Source organism: Myotis lucifugus, unplaced genomic scaffold, assembly GCF_000147115.1.
Source record: "Myotis lucifugus unplaced genomic scaffold, Myoluc2.0 scaffold_112, whole genome shotgun sequence".
Classification (NCBI taxonomy): domain Eukaryota; kingdom Metazoa; phylum Chordata; class Mammalia; order Chiroptera; family Vespertilionidae; genus Myotis; species Myotis lucifugus.
In genome coordinates, this window is record NW_005871160.1 from 309,680 (window position 1) to 337,064 (window position 27,385).

At 40.0% G+C, this 27,385-nt stretch overlaps 1 protein-coding gene across 3 annotated transcripts in view; it reads right to left on the minus strand.

Annotated features, from left to right (window-relative positions):
- The window catches only part of STIM2 (stromal interaction molecule 2), a 141,123-nt gene that overhangs the window by 75,366 nt on the left and 38,372 nt on the right, over nucleotides 1-27,385 (minus strand). For 2 of the 3 annotated variants that reach the window (XM_006093259.2, XM_023757721.1), the window contains exon 2: nucleotides 1,334-1,464. In XM_006093259.2, coding sequence (XP_006093321.1) covers nucleotides 1,334-1,464 — 131 coding nt within the window. Of the gene's footprint in view, nucleotides 1-1,333; nucleotides 1,465-27,385 lie in introns of those variants that run through there. The other variant, XM_023757722.1, reaches the window with a different exon arrangement.

The window sequence follows — 27,385 nt, forward strand, 5'->3', positions numbered from 1 at the left end:
TAGTATACAAAATAATGTAATTTAGTATCATATAAACTGAAAGAGAAACATTTCAACAGTGACAAATACAATAAACAGGCTAAAGAGGACTGAAAAATAACCAAGGGATTTATTTAAAACTAGAGGCCCAGTGCACAAAATTCGTGCATTGGGGGAGGGGTCCCTCAGCCCGGCCTGCACCCTCTCACAACCCAGAACCACTGGCTCCTAACCACTCGCCTGCCTGCCTGATCACCCCTAACCCCTCTGCCTGCCTGCCTCATCAACCCTAACCACTTGCCGCCTGCCTGATCACCCCTAACCCCTCTGCCTGCCTGCCTGATTGCCCCTAACCACTCTGCCTGCCTGATCGCCCCTAACCACCTCTGCCTCAGCCCCTGCCACCGAGGCTTCATCCAGAAGGATGTCCAGAATGACGTGTGGAAGGTCGTTCGGCTGTCCGGTCTAATGAGCATATTACACTTTTATTATTATAGATTAGACCACAGCAGAATAAAGAAAACAACTTTTATGGAGAAACTAAGAGGGACACCAGATGAGGGGGGGTAGATAACAATGCTTAAGAAATAAGTCATTATTTATTGTACTGTGAGTACAATAGTAATTATATAGTTGACCCCCCAATAAATCACATCTCCTGGTATTCATGCCCTCATATAATCCTCTCCCATGTAGACTCTGAGCTTAGCCAAAACTTGCTTTAGCCAATTTGATATTAACAGCCTCTGGCAAGCAGAGGCATGATAAGCACTTCTACATGGGAACTTGTTTTCTTACAACATTGACACCTGGAAGCCAGCTGCCATACTATGAGGAAGCTTGAGCTAGACTCCTGAATGATAAGAGGTCACATGGAGAGAGACCTTGAATGACAAGAGTCACCTTAAATATTCCAGCCCCAGCAGAGTTCAAACTGAGTGGAAGTGCCATAGTGACCTCAGCCCATACCTAGGGGAACAGAAAAGGTGCCCAGCTAAGCCCAGTCAACCCAGAAAAATCAGAAAAAATAATAAACTGTTGTCATTTTAAGCCATTAAATTTTGTGGTGGTTTGTAAAGCAGCAACAGATAACTGATAGAGCCCAAGTAAAATATATATTTGAGAAATCCAGGAACATGAAAGTAAGGATTCTTACAAAACTGGGAAGATTTGATATACACATGAAGGAAAAAAAGGAAAAAAAAAAGGCAAAATACAAAGGGTAAAATTAAAACAAAAGATGTTGACGGAGTTGAGTCATACGAGTAACAATGGGAAAATTTAAGACTAAAACTTCATTGTGTGTTATGAGAATGTGTTATGAGAATGCCAGGGAAAACATTTTTCCACCTACTTCATCACTTTCATCTACTTCAATTCCACCATCTTTGTCATCATCCATTTGTTTGTGTATTGTTTGAAGAGCTTCCAGACTAAATCTATCTTCTTCTGTGAAGCATGGTGGACTCAATGACAGGCAGGGATCTGAAAATAGAACAAAGAACAATTACTAACTTGCCATACCAAAATCCAGGCTATCCTTAGAAGGTATAATATTTTTTAAACCCAACAAATTAAATTTCAAACTAAGTCAAACTACAACCAGAAGTTACACCAATAGATATAAGAGCAGATATGAAACGCCAAGGGATTTGAAATTTTCAATAATATCCTTATTCTCAAACCATTCTACGTAAGACCTCATTTAATGTTGTACTTTATTAATCTCTATTTATTTTATGAATCATTTTATCCACACAATTAATTATGAACAGGGCTGGGACAATATTCTTCTTTTTCTCAATTGTTCATAATATCCAGGACTTGGTTGGGCACATTTGGGGCTCTGATAAATTAACTATCATACATTAACTAAAGTTCTAGACTTCTATAGTGTGCAAACCAGTGACAAGATTATAAGCTAAAGTGATAATAAGAATATCCAGTAGTCAAAAAGCTCACAGTCTAGTGAGAAAGAAGGTATGTGGATAATATATTGGGTTAGGTACCACTGAAAACATTAGTCATAGGATACTATTTAACCCGGACTGGGAAAGAAATGTCAGAAGTTTCCTAGAGGTAACCTCGGGGAGTTTTAAATGACCTGTTAGTTGTTGCACCAGGAAAGAGAGAAAAGTATGCCTGGAAAAAGAAACATCATATGTTCAGTGGCATGAAAACAACATTCAGAGAAATGCAACTAGTTAATATATCTGGAATACATGTGGAAAAGAGTCAAAAGATCAGGTATGAAACTGATAACAAGAGGCTGTATCTCTAAAAGTGATTTTCCATACTAAGGAATTTTGATTTTTAATCCTGAAGACTATAAGAAGCCCATAAAGAATTTGAAGGAGAGGACTAACACAATCAGACTGGTTATAGAAATATCTCTGGTGACTGTGTAAAATAGACAAGCTGGAGGCAAGACTTGGAGGCACAGCTGTCAGACAGAGTACAGTAATTTGGAAGTACTCAACTGTCCATGCCTCCAAGGAATGGAAGAGGTAATGGATAAAGACTGCTGCTGTAGGGTTTGGTGCTTGGCCAAGTTACAGTAGCAGAAGGAAAGAAAAGACAGGTGTTGAGGATATGACAAGAGTAATTAATTTCTCCACATAAAATTTTATTTCCTAACTTAGAATAGTTGGGAATTCTGAACTCCAATACCTGTTCTAAAGTCTTTTACATTCCTTTCTTAGTTTCCTTTCTAGCTTAATTCAGCACAAATGACCATTTTAATTCAAATTACTGACTTAAGCCGAAACCGGTTTGGCTCAGTGGATAGAGCGTCGGCCTGCGGACTGAAAGGTCCCAGGTTCGATTCCGGTCAAGGGCATGTACCTGGGTTGCGGGCACATCCCCAGTAGGGGATGTGCAGGAGGCAGCTGGTCGATGTTTCTCTCTCATCGACGTTTCTAACTCTCTATCTCTCTCCCTTCCTCTCTGTAAAAAATCAATAAAATATATTTTAAAAAAAATGGAAATTTAAAAAAAAAAAAAAAAAAAAAAAAAAACAAATTACTGACTTAAATTTCTTTAAAATATATGAACCATTATGAAGATCTGTGCCTAAATGAATCAGGTATAATGGCTACAAAAACAATGGCTAAAATAACAAAATTGTTCTCCTTTGCCAACATCTCTTAGACATCTACCTTAGCTACCCAAAATGCATCAGTGCACACCATCCTATATAATGAGGTAATATGCAAATTGACTGTCACACCCTCACACAAGATGGCCGCCACAAGATGGCTAGCAGGGGAGGGCAGTTGTGGGAGATCAGGCCGGCAGGGGAGGGCAGTTGGGAACAACCAGGCCAGCAGGGGAGGGCATTGGGGGGGACCAGGCCAGCAGGGGAGGGCAGTTGGGGGCGACCAGGCCAGCAGAGGAGGGCAGTTAGGGGCGACCAGGCCTGCAGGGGAGGGCAGTTGGGAGCGATCAGGCCGGCAGGGGAGCAGTTAGGCGTTGATCAGGCTGACAGGTGAGTGGTTAGGGGGATGATCAGGCTGGCAGGCAGGTGAGCGGTTGGGAGCCAGCAGTCCCAGATTGTGAGAGGGATGTCTGACTGCCGGTAGTCAGACATCCCCCAAGGGGTCCCAGATTGGAGAGGGTGAAGTTTCGGCTGAGGGAAACCCTCCTCCAGTGCATGAATTTTGTGCACTGGGCTTCTAGGGTACTCCATATCAGACCATTTCCCCCCTCCAAACAGATTTTCCTGTTCCTTTAAATATGATATGGAGTGCCTATAATATGTCAGGGCCCTTGTTGGTGTGGGGCACTCAATATGACAACCAAGACAAATTTCCACCCTCAGTGCCCTAACCTTGTGTTACTAGTAAATGCAACATGGCTTTATATATCTCTTTAGCATTATATTCTGAACATCTCTGTCTTTTCTCTGGATCAAGGCCAACAGCTTCCACTGAGAAAAAATGAATCAACTAAACAGAATAAAACTTAACTCAAGTCAGCAATCAATACCAATGTTAAATTCCAGGTTGTTTTCCTCTACTTAAAGGCAGATGCTCAGTCTGATTATGCAGAAATAGGCAAATGAATTAAAGTGATTTCACCTAATAAGAAGCACCTACTACATTCTAGAAGCCAATGCCATTTTAGGTACATAATTTAATCCCTACAACCCAGTGTGAGGTACACATTACCTCTAATATTCAGATGAGAAAATGAGACTCATGAGTAACAGGTTTAAGATTCCAACCCTAAAAATGACAGTACTGAGATACAAACCAAGTCTTTTAAGTACCAACTCATGCTCCAGGATCAGTAGAATAAACATAAATGGGTGTCACTAGTGTCAGAGAAGAATAAAGTTTTGCTATCCTACATATTACCAGGACCTGGGTGAGGACCTGAGAGAACCAAGAAGCATAAATGTGCCCCAGGGAAGGGGATCATTTGACACTTCAGGAATGATATTCACAATCTAGAATACAAACTTATACTTGTCACATTTTTCTTCCTTTTGATAATGATGTGTCTTCGCTTCAATTCACACTCCCTTGAACAAACCTTTCTAACAAGTATATCATTCCCACATAGACTGACATATTTGTTGCATGGTTTAAATATATATAAATACTAGAGGCCCAGTGCACCAAATTCATGCACGGGTAAGGTCCCTAGGCCTGGCCAGCAATCAGGGCCAACTGGGGCCTTCCGGCTGCCGGCCAGGGCCTTCCTTTGTTCTGCGCCGCCCCCGGTGGTCAGCGCATGTCATAGCAAGCGAGCGAACTCCAGTCTCCCAATGGAACTCCTGTGAGAACAACTTGCATATTAGCCTTTTATATATATAGATAAGAAGCCAAATAAATTAATTTCTGAATACAAGTTATTTATCTAGCAAATACATAAATGCCACACTCTAGGTTAGACACCAGGTATACAAAAGTAAAAACAAAGTTAAATATGGCAGATGTAATGACAGATATGTAATAAATATATAGTGGTGGCAAGACTAAGGGAATAGTCCTGTCTATATGCATAGCAAGAAAAGCTTAAAGAAGAACGTGATATTTATGTTGATTCTTGAAAGATGAAAAAGTGTCTGCTAGGAAGATATGTATAAGCAATAACATAAGCTGCTAAAAGTTATTGTACTAACAAAATAATGACAATAACTATTGAAGGTGTTTAGAACAGGCCTGCCTAAGATATGCTACCTTGGTATGTGGATTATTCTAAACTGAAAGACATAGAGAACCTGTGGACTCACAAGAAACTTTTACCTCTCCCTTAAGAAATTTAAATGTGAGGCCTTGCCTCTAATAAGAGTTATTAGCAGAAATAATTTTTATGACCTATCTATAGGGCAGGGCAAATTTCTAATTACTGAACATCTGCTCTCCTTATTATCTTATGAATGACCTTCTGCTGAAGCCCCAAGGTATGTTACCTTATCCTTAGCTCAGAATGTCTTATGTAACTCATTTTCTCTTTTTGTCTCTAAATTTCTCATGGATTTCTTATTTTCTCTTGTTAATCTGTCTCATGTAGATTTCATTGTTAGACCAGCCAAAAAAAAACCATGAAGGATAGAGGAAAGTTTCTTCTTCCCCCACATTATCAATTCATTTTAGTTTGTCTATAAAGTAGGCATTATTATTCCCATTTGATTAGATAATTAAGAGAAAATATTGACAGATTTACAGATTATCCTAAAGTGACAATAAAGAAGAAAAATATTAGTAAATTACTCACTGAAAGCCCCTGCTTACAGTTGCCCCTGTTTTCTCCCAAGTATACCCATGGCTGGATAATGCCTTTCAGTCCAACTCTAGTGTTTCTTCTCACAGACCATCCTACTTCCCTATCAAAAACAGCCTTCCCTTTTACTCACTATGTGTTTTATTTTTCTTCATAACACTTTATCACAGCATACTATATTATGTCTTTGTTTGCTTACTGCCTAATTCCTCCACTATAATGCAATAATGTGACCACAGACTTTGTTTTGATCATTACTCTTTCCCAAGTACCTAGAGCAGTGTCTGGAACATAATAAATGCTCAAAAAATATATGCTTACTGAATTACTTCCCTAGTCTTTAATATAAATGTATGGAAGAGAAAAACTTTTCAGTAAATTACTTGGCTAACTGGAAAAGTAAGATGTACAAACTGACAATAAAACTCCTCACTTCTTTATGGCACCAAAGTTAAATCTAAGTAGTTAGTAGAAATCTAATAACATTATTCCTCTGATTCAATGGCCTCTTAGAGCTTAAGGTTTAAAACCTATTTATTCATGGTCAAATATTACTGTTTAAGTATTTCTTGAACAAAATATACATGTTAAGCAAAAATAATTGAAGGAAAATTTAAAATATTTAGGACGGTCTTCCTCAAGTCTCTTATGCATTAGCATAAAGATAAAACTTTATGAGGACAAGGTCTAAACCTGTTTTATTGATTACTAGACATTAGTACTAGTATTATACAGTATATGTATATTATTACTATACACTAGAGGCCCAGTGCACAAAATTCATGCACGGGGGGGGGGAGGGGCTCAGCCTGACCTGCACCCTCTCGCAATTCGGGACCCCTTGGGGGATGTCCGACTGCTGGTTTATCGGGATTGGGCCTAAACCGACAGTTGGACATCCCTCTCACAATCTGGGACCGCTGGCTCCTAACCACTCGCCTGCCTGCCTGCCTGATCACCTCTAACCCCTCTGCCTGCCTGATCGCCCCTAACTGCTTCTGCCTGCCTGCCTGATCACTCCTAACTGCTCGCCTGCCTGCCTGATCACCCCTAACTGCCCTTGGCCCCCGCCGCGGTGGCTTTGTCCAGAAGGACATCCGGAAGGTTGTTTGGCTGTCTGGTCTAATTAGCATATTATGCTTTTATTATTATAGATTACCACATCTAATAAGTAATCATACCTGACTTTTACATACAAGTAACTGCATTTTGAGTGGCATTAGAAAAGAGAAATATGTGGGGGGTTAGAAAAAGAGAAAGCAGAACAACAACAAAAAGATAAGCTCTGGGATCCATAAAGAGTAGGCTGGCTTATATTTTGTGTTGGTTCTCAATTGAGAGTGCTATTTAGTACTCCTCCCTTCTTCCTCCTGCTCACCTCTCCTCCAGCTGCTGCTTCTGGCATTTAGTGGAGGGGTGGGAAGGCCAAGGATGTTAAGTTAACTGACCCTGTTTTCAACAACCAACAACCCAATTCAAATTTTAAAAAGTCTTCTTTCTCTTCTGATATCCACTTTAGGGCAGAAGCTGTTTTATTCCCTTTTATGCCCAGTCCGACTTAACAAAGAACTGTCCTCTGCTATGCCACTAGTATTCCTAAAAGGAAGAAAACACTAGTAAGTGACAGGTGGAGGAGTAGTAAGGCATAAATCAGGAAAGATAGCCTGGGGCTATCTGTCAGGGAGACACAATAAACCTCAGAAAGAGGAGTCTAAAAGATGCTACTCATGATTTTTAAATATGACTGTAACATGATAATAAAAGTAACAGAGAGAAATTTCAACTTATATTTTGTGTCGTGCTTTCAATTCAAAAACTTTCCCATATAGTCAGTTTAAATTAAATGTTTGTTCCCAACAATGCCTTCATCCCAACCAACCAGACAGAAAGTAACATAATATAAACTGTAATCTGGCAGTGAGGATAGAAAGAAAAGGTCAAGCTGAAGTGACAGCTGAATGTAGCAAAAGGAGACAAGTTTTACTGACATTTTGGGGCCCAAAAGTGCAGGTGAAACAAAGATACATTTCTCTTCTATTTAGCTGAGCCAGATCAAACAACATCGAGTTTAAAAATGTGTCAAATGTGATTCCATTTAGCCTTCACTAGAGGGATATATATTTATGCCACATTCTATGCTTTTTCATCACAATCAATTACTATATGTAGGAGATACAGTTCAGAACCCCAAGAAGATAATAGCTTAAGAAATAAATGAAGCTGAAAAAGTAAATCCAGTCTTTCCTACAATACCATTAAGGTCAGCAAATTTCATGCAGAAAAGATCAAAAGAAGGGGATTCAGCTGACTGTTAATCACAGACCAATGACTGTAGCCCGTTAACAATGAGCAACATCATATACTGCCAAGAACTTGGCTTACACACTGAAAACTATTTATGAGTCTCATGATTAGGATTTTCTTAATTATTACTTCTGAGAGAACATTTTAAAATAAATATCATTTGTGTTTATTACTTCCATTAATAGTTCAAGCATTTATCAAATAAAATACTCCAATCTGAAAATTCTGAAAGTAAATTTTTTTCTAAAATCTTCAGAGATAATTCTTTGGTGTCAGTTTTCAATAACCAACAATGCAATTCAAACTAAAAAAAAAGTCTTCTTTCTCTTCTGATATCCTCTCTTGGGCAGAGGCTGTTTTATTCCCTTTTATTCTCAATGTCTAGCATACCACCAACAGCTAGTATATAGTTTGATTAATGACTATTTCTCAAAAAATCTAGTAAATAATACAGGCTGCTGCATACTTTTTTTAAGAAGTGAACTTCAACCCATTATCTATGACATTATCTGGTATATAGTAGACATCTAAAATATGGTAACATTTATTGAGAGCACATTATGTGGCAGAACAAATGAGAAAGGGAAAGTTGTAACTAGCATATCCAATGCTATAACTGGATGCTATGAAAATGCACATCTAGAGGACTCTAGAATCCCTAATATTAACTCAAACTTTTGAAAATTTCAACAGTTAATGGAGACAGACCTTACCAATAGAAGGCTACAAAAGTAAACTACTACAAAAGTATCTATTTATGGCAAAAGTAACAGAGAGAAAGTATTATACTGAACAAAAATGAAGGCCTTTACTTTGAAACCGCTTGTCTGATGATAGCCTCTTTAAGGTTTGAATCTCTTTAATCATTCTGTATTAAAAAGTACCTATTAATTAGTCTGTACTCTTGTGAAAAGAAAGAAGTTTCCCCTATTCGTAGCTAAAAATTTCCCTAAAAAACTGCTAATTTTGCCTGGTTGGTGTGGCTCAGTGGTTAAGAGTCGACCCATGCACCGAGAGGTCACTGGTTCAATTCCTGGTCAGGCCACATGCCTGGGTCTCAGGCATGCAGGAGGCAACCAATGGATGTTTCACTGATGTTTCTATCTCTCCATCTCCCTTCCTTTTTCTCTAAAATCAAAACATACTTTTAAAAAAACTGCTAAGTTTAACTATACCTTCCAAATGTTTTAAATAGACTATCCAATACAAACTCAATTGCTTAGGTCCCTTCCCACTTCCCAGGGACATTTTTCAATTTACCATCTTCTAAACATCTCATTCCCACTGATTCCCCCACCCATACAAAGCATAATGTCCTTGCCACTTGAAGAAGTTCCTGCTGGTCTTCTCAACGAGCCTCATTAAAGGTACTAGTAGAAGACAGAAGGTAATGCCTCTGTCTCAATACTATTGTGATATGCAATTTACCAACACATTCCTCTATCCAAAAAATATCTACATTTATAAATGCATGGTTAACCAATATGTTCCTTCAATGTATGTAAATAGAGGAATATTTATGTGGCTGTATTTATCTCTATATTTATTGACAGCTGCCAAATTTTTTCCATTGTGTTTTATACTATAAACTTCTAGATATCAATCCTATCTAATAAAAGAGAAACATGGTAATTAGCCGTACATCTGCTACCCTTCCCATTGGCTAATCAGGGCGATATGCAAATTAACTGCTAGCCAAGATGGCGGCCGGCAGCCATGCACTGAAGCTAACAGGGAGGCTTGCTTGCTCCAGTGAGGGCGGACTGCAACGTTTCCCGCCTGACTTGCCGGCCTCTCAGCTGCAACTCTAAGCAACTATGTTGCAAATATAGAAGCTAAACAAAACCCCAGAAACCTGTGTTAGTCAGCCAGGCTTCAGCCAGCCGGACCGCAACATTGTATCAAATACAGAAGGTAAACAAAGGCCAGAAACCTGCTTTCAGCAGCCGAGGCCTCAGAGCTAAAGCTGGCTCAGAATAAAAAAAAAGAAAAAGAATAAAAGGAGCGGTTGGGAGCTTCAGTCACCCGCCAGCCTGAAAACGGCCCTCAGCCCCTCAGCCAGACTGACCAGGCACCCCAGTGGGGACCCCCACCCTGATCCAGGACACCCTTCAGGGTAAACCAGCCGGCCCCCACCCGTGCACCAGGCCTCTATTCTATATAGTAAAAGGGTAATATGCCTCCCGGCACCGGGATCAGAGTGACGGGGGCAGCGCCCAAACCCCCTGATCGCCCTGTGGCTCTGTGTGTGACAGGGGGCGGGGCCACAACCTCCCTATCCGCCCTCCTCTGTTCCTGACAGGGGAAGGCGCCCCAACCCCCTGATCAGCCCTGCTCTGTGCTTGATAGGGGGGAGCTCCCCAACCCCCTGATCGCCCTGCGGCTCTGTGTGTGACAGGGTGCAGCGCCCCAACCTCCTGATCGGCCCTGCTCTGTGGGTGATAGAGGGAGGCGCCCCAACCCCCCCCCCACCCCACGGGCCCTGCTCTGTGTGTGACGGGGTAGAGCCATAACCTCCCCATCGGCCCTGCCCTGAGTGTGACAGTTGCGGCGCCCCAACCCTGTTCTGATCGCCCTGCTCTGTGTGTGACAGGGTGCGGTGCCCCAACTCCCCACCCTCCAAGGCCCTGCTCTGTGCCCTGCTCAGTGTGAGAGGAGGTCTGTGTGTGACGGGGTAGAGCTATAACCTCCCATCGGCCCTGCCCTGAGTGTGACAGTGGCGGCGCCCAACCCCCTGATCGGCCCTGCTCTGTGGGTGATAGAGGGTGGCGCCCCAACCCCCTGATCCGCCCTGCTCTGTGTGTGACAGGGGGCGGTGCCCCAACTCCCCTATCGGCCCTACTCTGTGCGTGACAGGGGGGAGCTCCCCAACCCCCTGATGGGCCCTGCTCTGCGTGACAGGGGGGAGCTCCTCAACCCCCTGATCGGCCCTGCTCTGTGTGTGACAGGGTACGGAGCCCCAACCCCCCTGATGGGCCCTGCTCTGTGCATGACAGGGGACAGCGCCCCAACCCCCTGATCCGCCCTGCTCTGTGTGTGACAGGGGGCGGTGCCCCAACTCCCCTATCGGCCCTACTCTGTGAGTGACAAGGGGGAGCTCCTCAACCCCCTGATCGGCCCTGCTCTGTGCGTGACCGGGGGGGAGCTCCTCAACCCCCTGATCAGCCCTGCTCTGTGTGTGACAGGGTACGGAGCCCCAACCCCCCTGATGGGCCCTGCTCTGTGCATGACAGGGGGCAACACCCCAACCCCCGATCGGCCCTGCTCTGTGCGTGACAGGGGGTGATGCCGCAACTTCCCTATCGACCCTGCCTTGAGTGTGACAGGGGGCGGTGCCCCAACCCCCCAATCGGCTGTACCCTGAGCGAGACTAGGGGTGGCATCGCAACCTCCCGATCCGCCCTGCTCTGTGCATGACAGGGGGCAGCACCCCAACTCCCCAATCGGCCCTGCTCTGAGCCCGACCAGGGGCTGCACCTAGGGATTGGGCCTGCCCTCTGCCACCCGGGAGCAGGACTAAGCCAGCAGGTCATTATCTCCTGAGGGGTCCCAGACTGCGAGAGGGCACAGGACAGGCTGAGGGACCCCCCCTTCCCCCCGAGTGCACAAATTTTTGTGCACCGGGCCTCTAGTATGTTTATAACATTGTTGCATCTGTCATATGTGATAAAATACTGTTGACTAGGTACCAAAAAAAAGTAAACAGGTTCATGAATACAATTATTTACTGGATCCTGGTTTCCCAGGATGCTATAAAAACTTAATAAAAAATATTTTAAATAAAAAAGAAGAATTTGGGCATACACACACACACACACACATAGAATCACAGAAGCAATTCCCAATTTCTCGGCAAAGACCTTACTGACATGCGCAACTGGGAGCAACCTGACCAAATTAACAAGGAATCAGGATTCTAAGAATCCAGGCCTCTTCTGAGACAGTACCTCATGCCACTAACATTTTGATTAGCAACATTATGTGCACAGAGTAATGGAATAGCTTTGCTTATTTTTAATTTGGAGGGAATAATATGATAATTCAGAGTAACAACTATAACAATGTGAATGTATTTAATGCCACTGAGTTGTACCCTTAAAATAGTTAATTCCATTATACATATTACCACAAAACAAACTATAATCAAAAAAGAAAAAAGCTATAATGAACAAAGATCATTAATATTATCCCACCTATATCAATACAAGTATTGATAGAAGGAGAATGTTGTTGCTACTGCCAGGCATTGATTCAAGAGCATGACACTGTTACACATTTCTCTCAGTGCAAGAACTTAACAATTACATAAAATGACATTAATATCCCAATTTGACAGATAACAGAAGTCTATAGTGGGAAGAAAAGACCTTTAATTCATTCTCTTCCTGTCACTTATTGTATAACCTCAGTAAAGCTATTTAATAGCAGCCTTGCAAGACTGTTACAGAATTAAACTATGCATCACCTAACGTAGTATGTAGCACATATTTGGAGCACCATAAGCAACACCCAAAAGATAGCCTATTGTAATTACCCAGAAAGGTAAAGTGCTGAAGGTAAAGGTAAAGTAGGAATTAGCTAATAAATGGCACAGTAGGAGTTCAATGCTATATCTCCTGAAATTTAAGTCTAGCCTTTCCATTATATTACTACTACCTTAACAGATATCAAAAATATAATGTTTTTAATTAAACTTAACTCTAAATATCTTGTGGCTGATTCCAAAACCAAATACCCCTAAAATACAAAGAGAAGAAAGAGGGAAGAGAGCATTATTGGGTAACTATTATATATCAGGTGCTTTACTTGGTTATCTAAATGTCTCTCAACACACTGTACCTTTAGGATCATGGTGCTGCTTCTCATGATGAATAAACCAAGATTCTCATAGGTAGTAATTTGCCCAGGGTTAAACAACTGGTTAATCACTGGTTGAAATTCAACCCAGGTCTGTACAAATGCAAAGAACTTAATTTTCCCCTATATCCCACAATCTATCATAAGAATCAGACTTCCCTGTTTAAAATATACCCAAGCCCTGGCTGAAGTGGCTCAGTTGGTTGGAGCATTGTCCCATGCAACAGAAGGTCACGGGTTCAATTCCCAGTCAGGGCACATACCTAGGTTGCAGGTTCGCTCCCATTGGGGCACGTATGTGACGTAACCAATCGATGTTTCTCTGTCTCTCCCCTTCCTCCCTCTCTAAAATCAGTATCTTTTTTAAGAGAATTTCTGAAAGCAAATTCCAAACAAGAAATTCTACCTAAAAGCAGGTTCATTAAAAGCAGTACTTACTCCAAGTATATGATCTCCAAAGATTACTATTTTGAAAAACAAAAGGCTCATTCAGATATAAGTTTTGCTATGTGCTTATTTGTTCAAACAATTATTTTAGGAAATTCTTAACTTTCTAAGTGAAAACAAAATTTGTGTTTCCAGCTGGGAAGCAGAGTTCATTGCCCCTCCAATTTGGTCTCAGCAACAAAAAGGGGTAATTCCCAGTCCATGTACCATTTGTTACATAATAACAGAAAAAAAACACAAAGCTATGCTTCACTGGATGGAAGCAGGGTGAGTCAGGCATATGTGCAATGTGATAATGGTCACGACAGATAAATGAGGTCACAACCAGACTTGATGTTTAGGACATTTGTAAATCAAATACTTCTAAGTTGGGAACCACCTATATAATGTAAAAACAAACAGCCAGCCAATCCTTTTTCCTATATATACTATGTAACATTCAAAAACAGGCACTGGTTTGCTTTGGTTTGTTTTTGTTTGGGGAGGGAAAAGTCTCATAAAAATCCTCTATTAAAGTTTTGCAAATTCAACTTTCAACACACAGGATTCCAAAGTAATGTAGTTAACAAAGCTTATTGAAATCTTTATTGATAATTAAAACACCAAATCAGAAAATATTATGATGGTGTCTCTGAATTTTAAAGAAAATAGCTTCCTAGAATTAAAAAAAAAATAGGCTCTTTAATATATCCAAAACAGCAGAGAGAAACTGAGGATGTCAGTACTTATTAGCAACCTGCAAAAGGCCTTCAAGCAAAAAGCAGAATCAAGCAAAGCATCCCTTTAATAGTTTATGAAAGAACTGACACCTAACTCTGAGGATCAATAACTTCATTCTCCAATATAGTCTTTTCTATCCTTTTCACATGATTTTTCACATCATGTGATTATAGCACCTGTTTCTGCTTTAAAATATGTAAGTTAACAGTGAAGGAAGTTCAGAGGCTACTGGAGATGTCTAATATGTAGCAAATATTGTTTATAATAAGTATGGTAAACCAAAATACTCCTGAATAATGTCATTTTTCTGACAGTATTTACTTCAGCTCTTCAGTAGAAACGATTTATTGTAATCAACTTTTAGGTGTTCTCTCTCTCTCTCTCTAAACATCCTATTTTACTGACGATAACACTAAAGTAATGGAATTATTTAACTAATATATCAAAAATACACACAAATTAAAATCGTCCTTCAGATTCAAATAATTCTCTTTAGGAATGTATATAAATTTATTCCAACAACTCTGCCACTGTTCAAAACTCATGGAACTCATGAATTAGCCATAAAATTATCCCAAAACATGTGCAATGTTTTCTGTATATTCTTAAAAATAGTGTAACTTTTTCCATTTAGAATGGATGTAAACTTAGGAAAGTAACTGGCAGAATATCATTTCTGATCCAAATGAGGTATCATGTCCAGTAAAGAAAAATATTTTTCTCATATGTTCCATAAATATAAAATAAATTCTAATTCATTAACCCTTAAACTTAATCTTATTGTTTTAGAATAAGCCATTAGTACTTTAAATTATTTTAAATAATTGTGACCTAAAAATAACTGTGTGATAATGTAAGTTCCTGGAGAAAGAGCACTAAAGATATAAAACTGGCCTAATATATATCTTAATTGAACTAGTTATTTAGCAGCTCAATACAAATATATTCATTGATTGAAATATAATATTACCTTTTATTTCATAAATTTTCCAAAATATCATTTCTCAATTTGAACTAAAACCAATGTAAGCTATTGATTTAACCATGAGTTTTGTTCAGTGCTATATTCCCATCACCTAGACTGCCTAGAACAGTGGTCGCCAACCGGTGGTCCGTGGACTACTGGTGGTCCATGAGGTCCGAAAGGTTGGCAACAACTGGCCTAGAACATAGCAAGCACTCAATAAGTATTTACTGAATGAGTGCATCAATATAAAAATGTAATGAGTGGTCGTAAATTAAGCTGATTTCCATTTACATTTACCTAGCTAAATTATACTAGAAACTTTTCTCTCTTTTTTTGATTTACTGATTTGAGAGAGTGGAAGGAGGAGAGAAAAAAAAACACACACACATCAATTTGTTATTCCACTTATTTATGCATTCATTGGTTGATTCTTTCATGTGCCCTGACCAGGGTTGGAACCCACACCATGGCATATTGGGATGATGCTCTAACCAACTGAGCTACCGGCCGGGGCCTGAAACTTCTACTTTATTTATATGGAACAAGCAACAAATTATTACCAAACCATCGAATGTGACAAAGTACCAGGCACTTAACTATACTTACAACTGCTCAGAGCAAAAAACTCTAAGGTCATTCTTGACTACACTCCTCTCTTACACATCCTATCCAAGCTCGGGAAATCTGTTGGCTCTACCTTCAAAATCCATGGCCACTCATTATAATCACGCCCCTGCAAATATCCTCAATTCTCTCAAAAAAAAGATAAATATCATTTTCTTAGCATTTTGTCATTTTAGAGAAAGATACATCTACATATGCAATCGAAATTCCTGATTGATTAGATATTAAAAACTAAACTCTTATTATTATAAACTTTTTTTGACCTCATTAACAATAGGAAGACTGTTCTTACAGATAATCCAAAAAACTCCACCTACCACATGACAGATTGGAACACTGCAATAGCTCCCTTCCAGCTCAGGATACAAAGAAAAGACAAGATGCAGGGTGGCATCAAATAGGCAGAAATTTGCCTAGGAGGGCACGTTGTCAAAAAGACTGACAATTACTGCATTCTTCCTACCTGCAGAACTCAATCAGAAATTTCTAAGAAATTATTTAGAATGATCCAGAATGGAATGAAAGAAGTCATTCATAAAACAGTGCTGGTCATTTTAAGTAATATTAGCTTTGCTTCCTGAAATATGTGCCTGTGTTACTGAAAAGTCTTATTTACATTATTAGCATAATCCAGGCATATATTTCACTTCCATCTAAAGTTCAATGGCTTTGTAACTAAAAATATAATTTCTATACTAAATGTAGCTAAACTCTTAGCAATTAAGAGCAAGTTCTTTCCAGATCAGCAATCTGAAGGTGATCAGAACTGAGTCTGTCTTCTAAACACAAACCTTTAGATCTCAGTATTTTTGACAGGGAAGGGAAATAAGTGAGAACATCTGTATACTGTCTAATTATTAAGAGCTCAAATCCAATTCCCTTTTCTCCACCACTGCCATCATCACTTCTCCCACAGCTTTCCTGTAATGGTCTCCCTATCGTGAGTACCACACCACACTACAAATTTATCCCCTTTTATGGCCGCCATATCTTTTTAGAATATGAAGCTGGTCACATCGTCCCTCCTAATGAAATATTTCAGTACCTCCCAATCCTCCAAAGGATAAAGTCCAAATTGCACAGCACAAAATACAAGGCCCATTCTGATGATCCTTGAAGAATCACTTCTCCAGTGATTCACCTCTATAAAACCTTCCTAACAGATATTTCCTATTCTCCATTCCTAGGTCACTTTGTGCATAACTACCATAATTGCAGGTAACTGTTTATCTATCAACCCACATTCTCCCTAAATAATCAAACCACCATCAACTGGGGTCAGTCCTGAGCTCAAATATCAATTCCATTATTTACTAACCATGTAATCTTCAGCAAACCTCATAACATCTTTGGTTCTTAGTTTCCTCAGCTGCAAAATTAGCATAAAATACTCACCGTCATGTGTTCCTAGTTAGAGCAATGAAAAAAAATAAGTAAAAAAATATATATAGTTCTAAAATACCTATAGAACTGTAGTGCAGCTAATAACACCCACAGAACCTAAAAACAGCAACAAAATAACATTTATTATATAAAGCAATTAAACCTTCTCTATGGTGGGTACAAGTTCCACCTTTGTGATGGGAATACATGCACAGACAATGCCTGACTTGATGGTTTGACTTACAATTTTTCGACTTTATGATGATACAAAAGCAATACCCACTCAGTAGAACCTGTATTTCAAATTTTGATCTTCTCCTGGGCCAGCAATAGGCAGAATGATAGTCTCGTGTGATGCTGGGCAGAGGCAGCAAACCCAGCTCCCACTCAGCCACGCGATCACAAGGGTAACTCTACAGTGTACTGTTTTTCTGCATTTTTTGGATATTGTGTTTTGTGTTTTCACATTCATCATGTCTACAAAACACCCGTGTCTACTGCTTCTGGTCAAAAGAGGCAGGCAATTACTCTTGAGATGAAACTTAAGATAATTGTCCAACTATAGGCTAATGTAAGTGTTATGTTAAAGGTAAATTAGACAAAGCTATGAAGTTTGGTAGGTTAGGTATATTAAATGCATTTTTTACTTACAATATTTTCAATCTGCAATGAGTTTATTGGGACATAACCCTATTGTAAGTTGAGGAGTATCTGTAATGACATTTACTTAAAAAAAAAATGGCCATGACCTGGACAGTGTGGCTCAGTTGGTTGGAGCATCTTCCCATGCACCAAAATGTCGTGGGTTCGATTTCTGGTCAGGGCACATACCTAGGTTGTGGGTTCAATCCCCAGTTGGGGCATGTACAGGAGGCAACCAATTGATGTATCTCTCTCATATAAATCTCTCTCTCTCTTTCTCTCTCTCTCTCTCTCTCTCTCCCCCACCCCCTTTTCCCTACCTGGATTCAATAAAAAGAACAAAGAAAAAAAATATCCTGTTTTTCAGAGAGAAAAAATGTCACAAGCCTCTACAACAGCTAACCTAATATTAAATCTGATCTTTAAGTCAACAAAATTATAATTAACTTTAAATAAATCTTTATTGAATCCTCATAGAAATTAGTATTAAACAAAATAAAAACAGCCTCAGTTCTTAGAAACATTTTATTCAAAGTAACTATTCACAAATGTAGCATTTGAAGGTATTACCTCTAAAAAATACAAGTGAGATTAAAATGACTTAAGTAAACTTTACAAATTCATCTAAAATATGGGATACATATTTTCTACAAAGATGTTTGGGATTTTTAAATTGCCTCAGCAAACCTGGATTCCTCCCTTTAATGTGTCCCTATGTGTCTCATCATTTCACAAGAAACAAACTTCCTAGGAGAGGAAGAGTAAGAAAGGAAGTTAAGAGGTAATTCTTAAATGAGAGTAAACAACAGAACTGGAGATAAGGACTAACAACTGAAATATGTACTGTACCTTAGGGAGAGGAAGGGGGTGAGGAAGCAATGCTGGAGTAAAGAGTGGGTTACAGGCTGAGATCTCCAGTATACTGCAGCAGTGACAGAGAGAGAAAAGAAGTCCCCTCCTGGGGACAAGACACCACAAATACTATACATATATTGAATCTCCAAAGCTCAAATAATAACAAACCTTTCCATTAGTGGTATCAACTTACGAACTTGAAGGAAAAAATTTTTTCTATATTTAGAAAAAAATAAGACTAGAGAAAATAAAAAATTAAATAAACAAATTAGATTTCAAGGAACTACTTTTTATAAACACTATTACTTAAAGAGTTTTCATGTTAAATAAAAGGTAAATTTTTTCTAAAATTATACTGAAGCAATGGTTTTTAAAGAAAAATTTTTCAACTGAATTTCAAGTACAAAGCTATGCAGCAACCACACATGGTCTTACTTCTTACAGTATTAGATGAATTTTAATCCCTGAAAAGTATAACAAGTCTCTCTTTGTCTAAATTCTGGAAAAAAAATTTCAATAACTACTTGGACAGCAGTTTTAATTACTGGTAACTTAAGAAACCAATGTCTTAAAATTCCTTTTTCTCCCTAAAGTCACATGTACCTTTCTACCTAACCTCTTGGGAATGATACACTCAGCTATGTTTCTAAAGAGTCACAGTTTCTCTCAAATACCTAGTATTTAATTTGAACAAAGGCAAAACAGAAAAAGCCCAGTGATTTGGGAAGCAGGAAGTCTGGGTTGTGCAGTCAGCACTGTATACACAATACACTAGTAGCTTCTATTTGCTATAAAATGAAGGGGCTCAAACAGATCTCAAAGGTTCCTTCTAACTCACTAACTTTCACTATCTTTAAAACCTTTCATTTATATAGTTTACGTTTTATAAAGCACTTCTCGGTTTATCATCCTGAAAACTATGTAAGTAGATACTCTTTTTACAAATGACAAATTTGAGGCCCAGAAAGTAAGAGATATACCCAAGATAGCGACTGGTAAAGCCAGAAGTTAAACCCGGATACCTAACTCAAAGTCCTCTAAACATTCCTTATATATTCATTATTAGGAAATCTTACAAACTGAAGAAGCTTAAAACATAAATTTAGATAAATGTATTAAAACAATAAAAAGGCAAAAGTTTATAGTTGTTCATATGGAAAATAATACAATAATTAATAAATAATAATACAAGAATAAACTGTATTCCCCATACTCACAACTGAAAACCTACTTTTGCCCCACCCTGTATAATAGATAAGCTATTTTTAAAAATTGTAATTGTGTTCAACATAATTTGCAATTGTATTCAATATAATTTGTAATTATTTACAGACAAAAAGTATGTAGGATATAGCTCAGAAAATAAAGACAAATGAGCTTACTCAAACCATTCAGTAAAAATTAATCAGCAACTGAATTTTTCATTTAAAACTAGTAGCTTGTCATCACAGGAAGATATTACTTTTACTTTACATTCTTCAAAGAACTAAAATACAAATCATCTGGGAATTTTTCCCACAAAGAAAATTCCAAGCCCAGATGGATTTATTAGTGAATTCTAGTAATAATCAAGAAAAAGGGAATTCCACTCTTAACATAAACTTTTACAGAGAATAGAAAGAAGAAACTTCCTCAACTCGTTTTATTTTGGTACTAGCTTAACACTAGTACCAAAGTTAAGAAAAGAGAACTAAAAATGAAAATTATAAAGCCAACCTCACTAGTGAACATAAATGTAAAAATCTGAAAATATTAGCAAATTAAATCCAACAAACTACATCGCGACAAAGTTGAGTTTATTATAGAAATGGAAGATTGGTTCAACATTAGAAAATCAATTCATGTAATTCATAAACAGATTAAAGGTAGAAAACTCATATGATCATGGGGAAAATGCAGAATAGCATTCCATAAAATCAGACAATAAGACATGATGAAACATCCTTAGTCTAATAAAAGAAACTATAGCAAACCACATTCTTAATAGTAAGATATTAAAAACACAGCCTCTGAGGTGAGGAACCAGAGGAGGGTTGTATTATTTCACTTCTATTCAAATAGTCCTAGAGTTCTATACTACTACAGTAAAAAAAGAAATGAAAGGAATAAAGTCTTAAAAGTCAGAATAAAAAAATGCCATCTGCAGAGGATAAAAATCTAAAAATAAATATAACTAAAACAAGAATTTAGTAAGGCCGCTGCGTTTAATAGACCAATATACAAAAATCAACTACATTTCTAAATACCCACAGGTAGAAAGTGTAATTTTAAAGGAAATGTCATTGGAAAGCATAACATACCTTTTTTTAAAAATCCATAAATTCAAAATGATTCACAGAAAATAACAGGGGAGGGACACCTCATTGGTGTCTTCTGTAGATTGCTCGAGCACCAACTCATTACTCTGAAAGCTGATCAATACAGGGGAGTGGGGGCAATGGAATCATAGTTCCATTCTCAGTCACATGCCGTGGTTGCAGGCTTGGTCCCCAGTGGGCGGCGTGCAGGAGGCAACCAATTAATGATTGTCTCTCATCATTGATGTTTCTATCTCTTTCTTCCTCTCTCTTCCTCTCTGAAATCAATAAAAATATTTTTAAAGTATATACAATGATTCTTTTAATATATAGTTCAAGACAAAATTAAATAACATTTAGGTATACATACAAAAATGGTAAAAGTAAAAAGAAAGGAAATAATTGCCACAAAAGTAATGACACCTTCGGCAGTAATTTGTCATCGAAGGTGAACATAAAGGAAGGGCGTTTTTGTGAAGGTTTTGGTAGTTCTACTTCTTGATAATGATGGTGGTCATGGTGACATGTCAGCCTGCCCTACAAACTTCAAGCTGTCTAGCCCCCACAATCTCCTTAGGCTATTTCTTAAAAGAAATCTGTGTGTGTGTGTATGTGTGTGTGTGTGTGTACATATATACTTGTTCTATTTCTCTAAAGAGTCCTGACTAATATTGATTTGGATACCAAGTGTAGTTCTAAAGGGAAATAATTTTAAGGATGAGTTTTCTGAAGTGGTTTCTGAAATAGGTTCTCTACTCTGATTAGATTTAAAAGTGCTAATCGCTTCACTTCCAGTAAAGAAGGCACTTGTAGTTCATGGCATGATACTGCAATAGAGATATACAAAATATAACCACTGACTACTCCTAATCAAATACCTGTAAAAAGCAAGGTTGTGGGCAAATATGCAATTGATATCTTAGAACATTGTCAAACTACCAACTATTCAACTATTTGAGATTCACTGGTGACTGTGCTGGATAAAGTTGGGAAACAAGAGGATAAGCTCAGGCTTAATATGCTCAACTGGGATCCTTAAATGCAATGGGAATAATTGGATCCTGGTGAGACAGGGGGCAACTGGCAGTATTTATTCACCAAATACAAGGTGGACATGGTCACCATAACCGAAAGCAGAGAGAAAACAGTAATCAGAGCAGTCTGACCCACAGAGACCTATGGCATTTGCTAGTTAATCATGGTGCCTCTAGAAGAGAAACAGATGGCTGTCTACTAAATTCTTACTTGATCTAGATAAGCAAGAGTTCTAGGTCAAGTGAAGAGAAGACTAACTTGAATTACTGAGACACAGTCAAGTCCCCTCAATAAATTCCCAAACCTGAGCCAGTTTACAGACAAATACATTGAATAAAGAAAACAATGGAGCTCCCTGAGTAAGGGCCCCTGCTATATAGCCAAAATTCATACTGCTATTCTGCGGGAAGCCACAATTTTGCCAATACTGTCAGTGCACCAAGGAACACAGAAGGCTGATGGACCTCAGGCGTTAGCAAGGCTGATGTTAAGCACCAATTGTTGAGATAGTGGTGGCTCAAGTCAATTCCCTAACCTGCTAACCCTTTTATTGTTTACCAAACTTTACCTTTGATATGCCTGTATGCATTGCTAAAGGGAAAATGTGTATTCAAGTAAATAAAAAGAGGACCAGGCAAGAAGATGGGGTGTCTCTTCAAAAAAGAGGTCTCCACCTGGCCCCCCATGCCTTCTCAATTCGTATTTCTTGTATAGTATTTTCATTTGTGCGTCGACCCCCTCCCTTCAGATCCTGAACCTAGCCGTGCAAGTCACAGCACTATTCTTTCTCCTAGCCTCCACAAATTAATCTATAGTCTTTTACCAGGGTGACTATGCAATGGGAAAAGAAAATATAGTTGACACTTGAACAACACAGGATTTAGTGACACGGACCCTCCCACACAGTAGTAAATCTACTTGTAACTTTTGACTCCCAAAAACTTAACTACAGTAGGCCCTCCGTATCCAAGGAAAATTGGTTCCAAGATCTCCATGATTACCAAAACCCACAGGTGCTCAAATCTATATATATATATAAAGAGCCAGGGTCATAACAGCCAAAACAACCGAAGGCTCGACCAAATGCCAGGCTGCACGTGCAGCAGGCGAGGGGGCTGAACTACTGACCTCTCAGAGAGAGAGAGAGGTGGGGACCCTGCTTCTCTCTCCCGACCTCACCAGCAGCCAAGCCTCTCTCTCTCTCCCAGAGGTCAGCAGTGCAGCCCGCTCAACAGCAGCCTGGACCTAACGCCAGGCTGTGCGCACAGCAGGTGAGCAGGCTGAACTGTTGACCTCTGAGAGAGAGAGAGAGAGAGGCAGGGCTGATCAGCAGCTGCAGCGGCTGCTGTCAAGGCACCGAGAAGCAGGATGATCAGAAAAGCAGGGTGATCAGACCCTGCTTCTTTCTCCAGGCCTTGCCAGCGGTCAAGCCTCTCTCTCTCCCAGAGGTCAGCAGTTCAGCCCGCTCACCAGCAGCCTGGGGTGGCTGCTGATCAGCCCCGCTTCTATGATCAGTCCCAGAGATAGGCCCAGAGATGCTGACTGGCATAGAAACCGATCAATCAGAACCAAATCTGGGTGAACTGCGAAGGCAGAACATAAGGTAGGGGCTGAGGAGGGGTTTTAAGGGCAACAGCTGTTTGGTGTAAGGTATAAGAAAGTGATTCAATTTTTTAACGACTGGTTTGGCAGTATAGCGCATATGGTTGGCTGTCAGTCCAAATACAGGGTTTATGTGTTTTTGTCTGCCAAAAGCATCTCCTCCTGCTGAAAAAGGATCCCCCCCCCCAATTTAAGCAATCCTATCCTATATAATCTATCTATACTAATAAAAGGGTAATATGCTAATTAGACAGGGTCGACCAGCCATCTTTCGGAAATCTGACTTCCTTCCAGACAAAGCCATGGTGGTGGGGGTCAAGGCAGAGGCAGTTAGGGGCAATCAGGCTGGCAGGGGAGGGCAGTTGGGGGCGAGATCAGGCCAGCAGAGGAGGGCAGTTGGGGGCGATCAGGCAGGCAGAGGCAGTTAGGGGCGATCAGGCCGGCAGGGGGGCAAGGTAGGGGCGATCGGGCCGGCAGGCGGGCAAGGTAGGGGCGATCAGGCGGGCAGGCAGAGGGGGTTAGGGGTGATCAGGCAGGCAGGTGAGCGGTGTGGGAGCCAGATTACGAGAGGGATGTCTGACTGATTGTTTAGGCCCGATCCCACAGGCCTAAACCTGTGGCAGTCGGACATCCCCCGAGGGGTCCCAGATTAGAGAAGGTGCAGGCTGGGTTGAGGGACCATCCCCCCCCTCCATGCACGAATTCCGTGCACCAGGCCTCTAGGTCTCTTATATAAAACTAGAGGCCCGGTGCATAAAAATTTGTGCATCTGGGCGGGGGGGGGGGGGGGTCCCTCAGCCCGGCCTGTGCCCTCTCATAGTCTGGGACCCCTTGGGGGATGACCACTTGCTGGCTTAGGCCTGCTCCCCGGGGGATTGGGCCTAAGATGGCAATCGGACATCCCTCTGGCAGCCCGGCAGCCCTTGGGGGATGTCCACTTGCAAGCGGGGAGCAAGCCTAAGCTGCAGTCAGACATCCTTAGCACTGCTGAGGAGGCAGGAGAGGCTCCCACCACCACTGCTGTACTGGCAGCCATCAGCCTGGCTTGTGGCTGAGCAGAGCTCCCCGCTGTGAGAGTGCACTGACCACCAGAGGGCAGCTCCTGCATTGAGCGTCAGCCCCCTGGTGGTCAGTGTGTGTCATAGTGACCAGTCATTCCCAGTCTTTCTGCTGTTAGGATCAGTTTGCATATTACTCTTTTACTATATAGGATAGAGGCAAGTATGGGAGACAACCAAAGGACCAATGTTTCCCCCTTACATTGATGTTTCTCTCTCTCTCCCTCAATCCCTGGCTCTCAGTCTAAAAACCAATAAAAGCATATCCTTGGGTGAGGATTAAAAATAAATAAATGAAATTTTTTAAAAATAAAGAATGCAGGGTTGGTGATTCCTACCACTTGCATTGCCATTCAAATACCTATATGGCCTATGCAGAAAACAGATAGATCTTGGAGAATGACAGTATATTATCATTAACTTAACTCAGTGGTGACTCCGACTATAGCTGCTGCAACAGTTAAGTTTCATTGCTTGAGCAAATTAACACATGCTCTAGTACCTGGTATGCAGATATAGATCTGACAAATGCTTTTTTTCTTAATACCTATTAATAAAGCAGGTTTTTTTCAGCTAGCAATGTATCTTCCCTGTCCTACCACAGGGTTATGGTTCAAATCAAAATCTAGTTTGCAGGAATCTTGATAGCCTTTCCCTTGCACATGTTATCACACTGGCCCATTACACTCATTATATTACACTAACTGGACCTAGGGAGCAAGAACTTGCAACTATTCTGGACTTATTGGTGAGACATTTGGGTGTCAGAGGGTAGAAATAAACTGAACAAATATTCAGGGGCCTTCCACCTACGTGAAATTCCTAGGCACCCAGGGGTACAGGGCATGTTAAGATATCCCTTCTAAGGTAAAAGGTAAGGTTGTGTATCTAGCCCCTCCTACCTGCAAACAAAAAAGAGACAACACCTAGTGGGCCTCTTTGGATTTTGAAAGCAACATAGTCCTCATTTGAAAGTATTACTCCAGTCCATTTGCCAGTGTACCAATCAGGGTTTTCCAAAACTACAGAACCAATGGGCGTGCATGCATAAATGTAATATAAATATACTATATAATGTTTATAATATTATAGACATAGGGAGAAGGAAAGAGAGAAAAAAACATTAAGAGATTTATTTTAAGGAATTGGCTCACACAATTGTGGAGGCTGGCAAGTATGAAATCTGTAATATAGTCTGTTAGGCAAGAAACCAATATAGGAGTTAATGTTACAGTCTTGAGTCCAAAATCTGTTGAGTAGATCAACAGATTTCTGGAAACTCAGGCAAGATTTCTAGGATAGAGTCTTGAGGCAAAATTTCTTCTTTTCTGGGGAAACCTGTTTTTGCTCTAAGGCCTTCAATGGATTGGATGAGGCCCACCCACATTATCAAGGGTAATCTCCTTTACTTAGAGTCAACTGGCTGCAATTGTTAATCACATCTACAAATTATTTTGACAGCAACACCTACATTAGCCCACTGTATGCCATAAGCGTCTGTAGACACAAATGGCAGACCTTCCTCACGTGCCACACATGTCTAAAAAAAAAAATGTTTTCCCTAAATGGCAGCCCTGACCAACTTTAAAATCATTTTTCATGAGAATTTTAAAATGAAAATATTCAAGAACACCCGAATTGTAATATATTTATTTTTATAATATTCATTGCAAATTGACTTTTTAAATTTAATTCAAAATATTGTGGCATGTGCGGATGGTTTCCATTTTGGACACGTGGCAGTTAACTGATTAGTGTTTGGGCAAACAACTGGGCACCATAGCCCAGCCAAGCTGACATATAAAATTTATCCATCATACCAGGTGACCCAAAAAGCTAGTAGTTTTGAATATGGCCAGAAAAAAACAAGGCTCTGCAACAAGTCTGACCTTCAAACTGCTCTGCCATTTGGGCCATATGATTCAGCAGAACCAATGGAGATGCTGTTTGGAGCCTATGGTAGACCCATATAGATTAATCACAGTACAGACCCTTAGGATTTTGGAATATGAAGAAGTGAACCAAATGCCCATAGTCTCCATTCCTGCTACATTGTGTTCTCTCTCACAACACATATTTATGACCTCGTGGAAAGTTCTCTACCACCTATTCTTGAATAAAGAAGAAAAAAAAAAAACTTGCCCGGCCAGTATGGCCCAATGGTTGAGTGTCAACCTAGGAAGCAGGAGGACACACAGTTTGATTCCCGGTCAGGGCACATCACCAGTAGGGGGTGTGCAGGAGGCAGCCGGTTAATGATTCTCATCATTGAATGCTTCTATCTCTCTCTCCCTCTCCTTTCCTCTCTGAAATCAATACAAATATTTTTTAAAAGAAAACTTGGGCCTCATTTACAGATAATTCTTAAAAATATGCAGGCATTACTCAAAAGTGGACAGCTACAGCACTACAGCCTCTTTCTGGGACATCCCTAAAGGACAGTGGTGGTGAAGGAAATCCTCATAGGACAGAACTTTTGAGTACTGTGCCTGGTTGTTCATTTTATTTGGAAGAAATGGCAGGGGTACCACTGCATACCAATTCATAGGATGCAGCCAAAGGTTTATCTTGATGGTCAGGAACTTGGAAAGACATTATTAGGAAACTGTTGACAAAGTGATCTGGAGAAGAGATATGTGAATAGACCTCTCTGACTGGACAAAAAACATGAAAATATCTGTGGCCCATGTGAACGTTTATCAAAGGGTCACCTCAGCAGAGGAGGATTTTAGTAATCAAGCTGATAGATACAGGCATAGCTCATTTTATTGTACTTTATGGTGCTTCACAGATATTGCCATTTCAACCCTGCATCACATTAAGAACCATTTTACAGCATTTACTCACTTAGTGTCTCTGTCACATTTTGGTAATTCTCACAATAA